The following is an 8,737-nucleotide window of genomic DNA, read 5'->3' on the forward strand; positions in this document are numbered from 1 at the left end:
TAGCTGCGCTGTTTGGCTTGTAAGCGCTGCATCGTTAACTGTATGTGGCGGAGTAATACATGGAGAGCTTCAGTTACAGTGCATTACCAGCTGATAATGGCAATCATTTTTTGTTGGGAATCATGCTAAAGCAGAGGTTGTTATTATTTTCCTTTCAAAAACTAAATAAAATCTGTGCCACAGAGGGTTAAAATAGTATCATATAGTATTCAGCTAGGGGGAGCTAATTAAATATTCTTACAGTCATTACGTAACCAGCGGCAACGCGCAGCCTATTGGCTAATCCGCGCCCTCACCACTTCCTTGTTTACTGCCTTGTCAGTTTGGCTGGGGCGAGTGAAGCGGGCTAATCTCTCGGTAACGCTGTGTTGCTGTGGGTTTGAGGAGTTTATGGGCGCTGACAGGAACACAACGACGAGTATAAACAGTAAATCAGAGGTTTTATAGTTCTTTTTGAGTGGATTTTTGACAGCGCGCTCGTTAGCGAGCTTGCTAGACCACAGGCAGCAGCAGCCATGATGGCGTCCAGCTACACGGCGAAGGAGGAGGACGGCCACCACTCGGGCTCGGTCGCTGCAGGGGGCCCGGGCTCGTCCAAGAGCAAGAAACCGGACAACACAGCCTTTAAACAGCAGCGCCTGCCGGCCTGGCAGCCCATCCTCACCGCCGGTACCGTCCTGCCCGCCTTCTTCGTCATCGGCCTCATCTTCATCCCTATCGGCATCGGCCTGTTCGTGACGTCGAATAATATCAGGGAGTTTGAGGTAACTATTGTAAGGTTGGTTAGCTAGCGTTCAGCAGCAGTAAGAGCAAAAACTGTCCCTGTCCTGTTGCTACTGTCCCGCGACACTCTCCTACTGTCCCGCGACACTCTCCTACTGTCCCGCGACACTCACCTACTGTCCCGCGACACTCACCTACTGTCCCGAGACACTCTCCTACTGTCCCGCGACACTCTCCTACTGTCTCGCGACACTCACCTACTGTCCCGAGACACTCTCCTACTGTCTTGCGACACTCTCCTACTGTCCTGCAGAGCTCTTTAACTGTACCGCGGAGGTTTTTAACTGTACCGTGGAGGTTTTTAACTGTACCGTGGAGGTTTTTAACTGTACCGTGGAGGTTTTTTAACTGTGCCGCGGAGGTTTTTAACTGTACCGCGGAGTTTTTTTTAACTGTACCGCGGAGGTTTTTAACTGTTTTAACTGTCCTGCAGAGCTTTTTAACTGTCCTGTGGAGCTTTTAACTGTGCCGCAATGTGATACATTGTGTCTTATCTTAGTTTTTTTGAGACGACTTAAGACTTATGAGATAATTCCCCTAGATTTGACCATCAAATCTATTATATAATATTTCCAGTGTCATAATACAAAATATCAAATATCAAAAATAGTATGACTTTAAATTAATAACTAATATGGACACAGGTAACGACCTTGTTCATGTCTGCACACACATTACATGTGTATTTAGCCTAATCTCACAGTTATCACACTCATATATCTCTTTTATATTCTATATCACATTCTGGTATAATTATATTTTTTATTATTCATTTTTTTCTGATGTGTGTGTACTTATGTGTGTCTGTATATAAGTTCCTGGAACAGTCTAATTAATAAATTATTTTTTTTTGCTATATTCTCGTTTATTATTGTTTATCTACATTCTATTAAAGTCTAAATTAGTCTAAATTAAGTCTAAAAGTCTAAATTTTAGTTAAAGCATTTGCACAGCATTTTGCTTATTTTTTTCTTGGTAAATTTTCTTTAAAAATAATCAATAAAATCTAGGTGTTTGCGTTACACTTAAATTCATAAATCAGTCATCATAAATCACCATCATGAAAAAAAACGTATGTGCTTGTTTTGGGCTCTGAATTACTTAAATAATGTAAAATATCATTTCAATTGCTGATATTTAGATTTTTGCAGTGTAGGTATGAAACGATTTCAGTGACACCGTTTAATTTGTGGTCTTTTGATAGAGCCTATTCTATTGCTTATTACACTGTTTTTCAATCCTGGTCTTTAAGGGCCACTGCCCTGCACATTTTATTAATTGTCATACTTTGACAGCCCCACATTAACACAATAATTGACAGCTGATTGTCTGGTGTATTGGAAGCAGGGACAACTCCAAAAACTGCAGGACAGTGGGCCTCCTTGGCCAGGGTTGAGAAACACTGGCCTATTCCATCAAAATCCCATCACTGTGTACTTGTATTAGTTACAATTAGGGTTGTGCCGATGGACAATATCATATTATTTATTATTATTATATTATTATTATATTATTATTAAGATATAATTATTTATATCTAGGTTACAGCTTGTCTTCGTTTTTTTTCTACATGTCTGTATTCATTTTAAACATTTCATGTTATTCACACAAATATAATACGCCTGCTAGATTTCTATTATTATTACAAAAATAATTCACATATTTATTGATATTTAATCAAGAGATATCAGGCAAAATGCGCTGCGCCGTGCCTCTCTCTCTCTCTCTCTCTCTCTCTCTCTCTCTCAGCGCGGAGCTGAATTCAGAGCGAGGCTAAAAATAAAAACTCAGTTTAGTTAAATAAATTAAGATGAGTGAGGACCTATAAATTGAATCAAATATAAAGGATAGGTTGAGGTTTTGGTGAGCTGTTTCAATTATTTGAAACTGAAACAGATATCATTCTGCGTACTATTAGATAGCCTTTGATTGTGTTTTAAATGAGTTTTTATTTTATATTAATTATTTTTTTATTCATTTTAAATATTTTTAGTATTTTATTGATCAAACTTTTTTTGGCTATAGCGGCGTTGGCTGGTCACCTGAGCAACTACTGTGCTTTTAATCCTCTCCTGCTGTAATAAACAGTGGGGAAACCACTTTTCTTAGGTTCTGGTTAAAACTTTTCCCGCTGTGTTCTCAGAATTAAAGAGGTATAGCGAGAGATCAAATGTTACTGGGTGAAATAGTAATAGACACACAGTTTATCAGCATGATTACTGTATTTTAAATCCTCTGAATTCACAGCAACACCTGCACTCATCTCTGCATTTCATCCACCGAGGTAAACATGTTCCCCTGAACTCCTAAAGTAAACGTCAAGCAAAATTACATGATACATCTACAACAATATTGTAATAACTTAACTTTGTTTAATAAGTGTTGGATAACTGCTTGCCACGTCTGCATTGTATAATTTGATTTAATCTGCTTTATTAGGTCTACAAAAAAACTGCAGGACAGTTTAAAAGTTCCACAGGACAGTTAAAAAACTCCACGGTACAGTTAAAAAGTTCCACAGGACAGTTAAAAAGCTCCACAGGACAGTTAAAAAGCTCCACAGGACAGTTAAAAGTTCCACAGGACAGTTAAAAAGCTCCACAGGACAGTTAAAGGGCTTCGCAGGACAGTTAAAAAGCTCCACAGTACAGTTAAAAGGCTTCGCAGGACAGTCGTTGAGCTTCTCAGGCCAGTTAAAGAGCTCCGCAGGACAGCAGGCGAGTGTCGCGGGACAGTACGTGAGTGTCGCGAGACAGTACGTGAGTGTCGCGAGACAGTACCTGAGTGTCGCGGGACAGTAGGTGGGTGTCGCGAGACAGTACGTGAGTGTCACGGGACAGTAGGTGGGTGTCGCGAGACAGCAGCAACAGGACAGGGACAGTTTTTGCTCTTACTGCCTCTCCTAGCGTTAGCTAACACCGCTGCAGCACACTGAAGAAGCGCCTTTACTGCCTAGAATGAGCGACATATTTAACTAGAATCAGTGTCTCGGAGAATTATAATATATTTTGTCTGACTTAGAACTTGATATAACACAGTGGACCAAATATTATAGACAATTTGATACTTTTGGCAGTGTCCTGCTGGAAAATGAAATCCGCGTCTCCATAAAAGTTAAATTCTTCATCAGCATGAAGTGCTATAGAGTTTATGGAAAAACTCCACTGACACTAGACTTAATATAACACAGTGGACCAACACCAGCAGATAACATGTCTCTCCAAACCATCACTCTAGACCTGAAGCAGCTTGGACTGTGTGCCTCTCCACTCTTCCTTCAGACTCTGGTCCCTTGATTTCCAAATTAAATGCAAAATTTACTGACGGTCAGTGATGGTTTGGAGAGACATGTCATCTGCTGGTGTTGGTCCACTGTGTTATATCAAGTCCAAAGTCAGTGCAGTGTTTTCCCGAAAAGTCTTACAGCACTTAATAGCTTCATAGCATAGAGGGGCTGACAACTTTTATGGAGATGCTATCTTCATTTTCCAGCAGGACTTGGCACACTGCTCACAATGCCTAAAGTACCAATTTGTCTTATATAATATTACAATTTTCTAAGGCAATGATTTTTGTTTTTTTATTGTCTGTAAGCCATAATCATCACCAATAAAAAATAAATAAGCGCTTAAAGTTAAACGATTCATATGAGTTTTATATTTTTGAACTGAATTACTCAAAGTAACTTTTCAACGATATTCTATTTTTTGGAGATGCACTAATAGTAGTTAGATTTGAAGGAACCTGTCGTATATCATGACGAGATCCAAAGTTCTATTGTGTACTGAATCTACTTTTTCATTTATGGTCTGTTTAGACTTGGAGTGTTTGTATTTTGTATCAAACGATGCATGCGAAGGTAAATCAGTTTTTTGTGATGGAGATCCATTCTTTTCTTCAGATTTTTGTCCTTGTTAACCAGAAGATAATCAACATGCGACATCCAATCCACCACCTTCCTGACGAGTCACTGTATGATGTCAATGCTCTCTTATTTTACCTGTGCTTTGTTGTAGATTGATTACACTGGTGTTGATACGAACAGTCCATGCAACAGATGTTCACAAACATACAGCTGGAATATTTCCTGCACATGCTCTGTGCCTTTCTCTCTCGAACAGCCGTTTGAGGTATGCTGACCACACTTTCTGACCTTTCAATCATGAAAGTAACATCAGATTCCCAGCCAGTTTATTTATAGCTGGATATATATAGAGTAACTGGTTCATGTCTTGTGATCTGTATTGAATTGTACTTAAGACCTTGGCCTTGGATGTCATTCATTATTCAGTTGCATTTTAGAGGCTGTATTATCGATCATTCAGCATTATTCAGGTTTTGTTTTTTGTTACCAGTGTCAGTGCAGTGGTAGCAGTTTGATTGTTTTTTTTTTTCGTAGAACAAATTCCAAACACAGACAGACTTCCTGTAAATGTGTGTAGATACTTCTGTTGTAAAATACTTTATTACACATTATTGCTTAGTAAAACACAATAAGAATACAACAAACATGATCCGTATATTATAATGCAGATGATATAGCTGAATATTTCATTTTCCTTCTTTTATCTATTGTGCTTTATAATCTTTTAAGATTTCCAATTGTTTTTGTAAGTTGCAGTACACACAATTAACCACTTAATTCTTGAATGGCTTTGGATTTTTTTTTATATTAGAGAGACTTGAATTTTTATTAAAAATTTCACACAACTTCTATGGATCAAGCACCGTCAGTCTAAAAAGAATGTTGCTAAATTTAATCTGTTTGTAATGTATATTAATTTGTTATGTGTTCTTCTCTCCTAGAGCAATGTTTTTATGTACTACGGGCTGTCTAATTTCTACCAGAACCACAGGCGTTATGTCAAATCAAGGGATGATAGTCAGTTGAATGGAGACAAAAGCTCTCTGACTGTAAGTTGATGGAAGTTGATTATTATGCCTTGCAAGCTACACTTTGCATTGCTTATGAATTCATTTTATTGTATGTCTTTATTTTGGAAAAGAATCCCAGCAAAGAATGTGAGCCATACCGCATAAGTGAAAAGAAGCCTATTGCACCATGTGGGGCTATTGCCAACAGTCTTTTTAATGGTAATTAATGTCTTTGATGTGTAGATATAATATTAAATCGATATGATTATGTATCCTATTATGTGCTTAATATGCTCTCTCTAACTCCTGTTGTGTTGTCAGACACTTTGGAGCTATACTACATTTACCCAAATGGTTCCAGAACACTTATTCCTCTTGTGAAGAAGGGAATTGCATGGTGGACTGACAAGCATGTTAAGTTTAGAAATCCTCCAGGAAACAATGACAACCTTACGATTACATTCCAAGGTATTGCCAACTGCTTGAATTCTTCAAAACTTAAAATGACAAAGAAGTGTATTCTTATCTTATAACATCTGAATTTTATTGTCCATAGACCTTACTAGTCTGAGACCTTTTAAGTGTCCGTTAATTTGGTGCCCTTTTTTCTAAACACATGTTCTAAAAGCATAAATAAAGAATTATAATACTTTATATATTTTTTAATTGCAGATACTACCAAACCTGTCAACTGGCACAAGCCAGTCTATGAACTAGACCCCAATGATCCTGACAACAATGGGTTTATCAATGAGGACTTTATTGTGTGGATGAGAACAGCTGCTCTGCCCACCTTCAGGAAACTGTACCGCATCATCCAGAAGAACAAGGACAACATGACTCCAACACTGCCACGTGGAAACTACAGCCTGGAAATTGCCTATAGTATCCTTCTCAATAATGCCAAAGGCAATATAGCTTGTATATTACTATAGTTATTAGGCCTTGGTGTTAAATATATCTTATTGTTAAGATATGTGCCATTATATATATCAGTTATTATCAGGTCAAATGACAATTGATTTAACTTGATGTCTTATTTATATATGTAAGATCTATAGTGACGTGCAAAATTTGGGCACTGCTAGTCAAAGTGACTTTTACTGTGATCGGTTAAGCACGTTAAAGATTAAATGATCTCCAAATGATGATACAGTCCCTTTTGAATTTTTCAAAATAACAAAAATGCTAAAGTGTTGCTTTTTACAGCAAATCAAGTTTTTTTTTCCCAATTTGTTTTTGAAATTTTCATCTATTCATCCTTCCAAAGTTTCACATTTTTGCCTACTGTGTCCACTGTGTGATGGCCTTAAGCTTCATATTTCCATACTAAATAAATAAATAAAAGACTATTCTAGACATTGTCAGTAAATGTAAACATTAATATTCCTTAATATTGTCAATCCAGACTACCCAGTACGTAGCTTTGACGGCCGCAAACGAATGATCCTCAGCACAATCTCCTGGATGGGTGGGAAGAACCCGTTCCTAGGCATTGCCTACATCACAGTGGGTTCTGTGTGCTTTTTCCTGGGTGTGGTCTTACTGATTATCCACCACAAATATGGCAACCGCAACAACAACGCTGACATTCCCAACTAAAGCCTCAAGACTGCAGCAGATTCTGTCTGGGACCTGCTAAATGACATGAGATTTTAAAGTATTGGTCACACTGCTGAACTACAATGTATTGCCTCATTATCTCATGTCAGATGATCTTGTGTGCATACATACCTTAAATCATCCAGCACTGGTATTTAAGTGCCTGTAATGTGGTTACAGTATTTATATATTCTGCTCCAAGGCCATGTTTTGTTCTGTGCTGTGATGTATTTGATTTTAAAATTATTACATCTTTTTCTAAAATTAGAAATTCTCTAAATGAACATTGATTGGACTGTGAAAAGCAAAACTATAAGATCTACATGGATTAGCATTAAAGAAAAATGTTACACTGTTATTTTAAAGGGTCACATATGGAGTAAATTAAATTAAATGCAGGTATTGTTTAAATCAATCAGTCAACCATTATTTGCACTATATGATATAATGATGACCATCAGTTATAACATACCTAACCATTATACAAAAGAAAAGATTTAGAATAACATTTACTAGTTTAAATTTAAAATTCCAAAGTGTAGCAGTGACATTAAAACAAGACAATACATTTAATCATAAAATTGATAACCAAAAGTAAAACTAGTACACAGGAAATCAAAAATGAAAAACTATGTATTACCAAATAAAACTATGAAGAGAAGCACAGTAATAATTACATTTAAAGAATAAATAACAAAATAAAATTATATAATAAAGTAAATTATAACTCTCAAAGCTAATCTAGATTATAATAAATCAATAATCTGCAGTGGAAAAGGAAGTGGAATTTGAAGTGGTTAAAAAAAAAAAAAAATTAAATGGTAAAGTGATCCCAGCAAGTTAAGTTTTAGAGTTTACATTCCAGCTAGCTGGTGCACTGTAGCTAAAAGCACTGTAGTCTATTTAAAGAATATTTGATATTATCTGCCTGTACTGATCTGATTCCAGATATCACTGTTAACTTACTTACTTAACAATAATTTTATTCAATTAACCCATGAGGGTGTTTTCAGTTCATTTTGCTATCTAATAAATATACATTAATATAGTATAATAATAACATGTACACCTCTCTAAATGACTTTGAATGAACTCAAAATAATAATAGACTGTCTCTTTTAAAACATTTGTATTCTTCTTAAATGTGTTTAATTTGATAGTGTTTATCTATACAGATTTGTGCCTGAGAATGGCATACGACTGAAGGATGCTTGTGAATGTGAGCTGTTTGGCCAGCTGCTGTCCTGAAAGGTGGTGTCCGATATGGTTATTGCTCTGCTCTAACACTCAGTAGACCAATCAGAAATCAGCAGATGCGTCAATCAGAAAATTACCAAACTGTGCTGAACACCAGACCTCTGGTGGCAGAACGGATCACTATGCTTGGCTGTGCATGTTAAATATTTCTTGTATCCTTGTTCAGGACTGTGCTCTGTATGGTTCCTATTTTTCCAAACATATACCGTAGTTGCAACAG

General features: G+C 36.8%; 1 protein-coding gene across 1 annotated transcript; it reads left to right on the forward strand.

Moving 5' to 3' along the window:
- Window positions 1-284: 284 nt before the first annotated feature.
- Window positions 285-7,697, forward strand: tmem30aa (transmembrane protein 30Aa). Its single transcript, XM_007253817.4, has 7 exons — window positions 285-764; window positions 4,800-4,913; window positions 5,590-5,697; window positions 5,790-5,877; window positions 5,980-6,126; window positions 6,331-6,543; window positions 7,067-7,697. Exons 1-7 carry the CDS (start codon window positions 516-518, stop codon window positions 7,258-7,260), a joined length of 1,113 nt encoding a protein of 370 aa, XP_007253879.3. The 5' UTR covers window positions 285-515; the 3' UTR covers window positions 7,261-7,697.
- The last annotated feature ends 1,040 nt before the right edge of the window (window positions 7,698-8,737 follow it).

Source organism: Astyanax mexicanus, chromosome 14 (genome assembly GCF_023375975.1).
Source record: "Astyanax mexicanus isolate ESR-SI-001 chromosome 14, AstMex3_surface, whole genome shotgun sequence".
NCBI lineage: Eukaryota > Metazoa > Chordata > Actinopteri > Characiformes > Acestrorhamphidae > Astyanax > Astyanax mexicanus.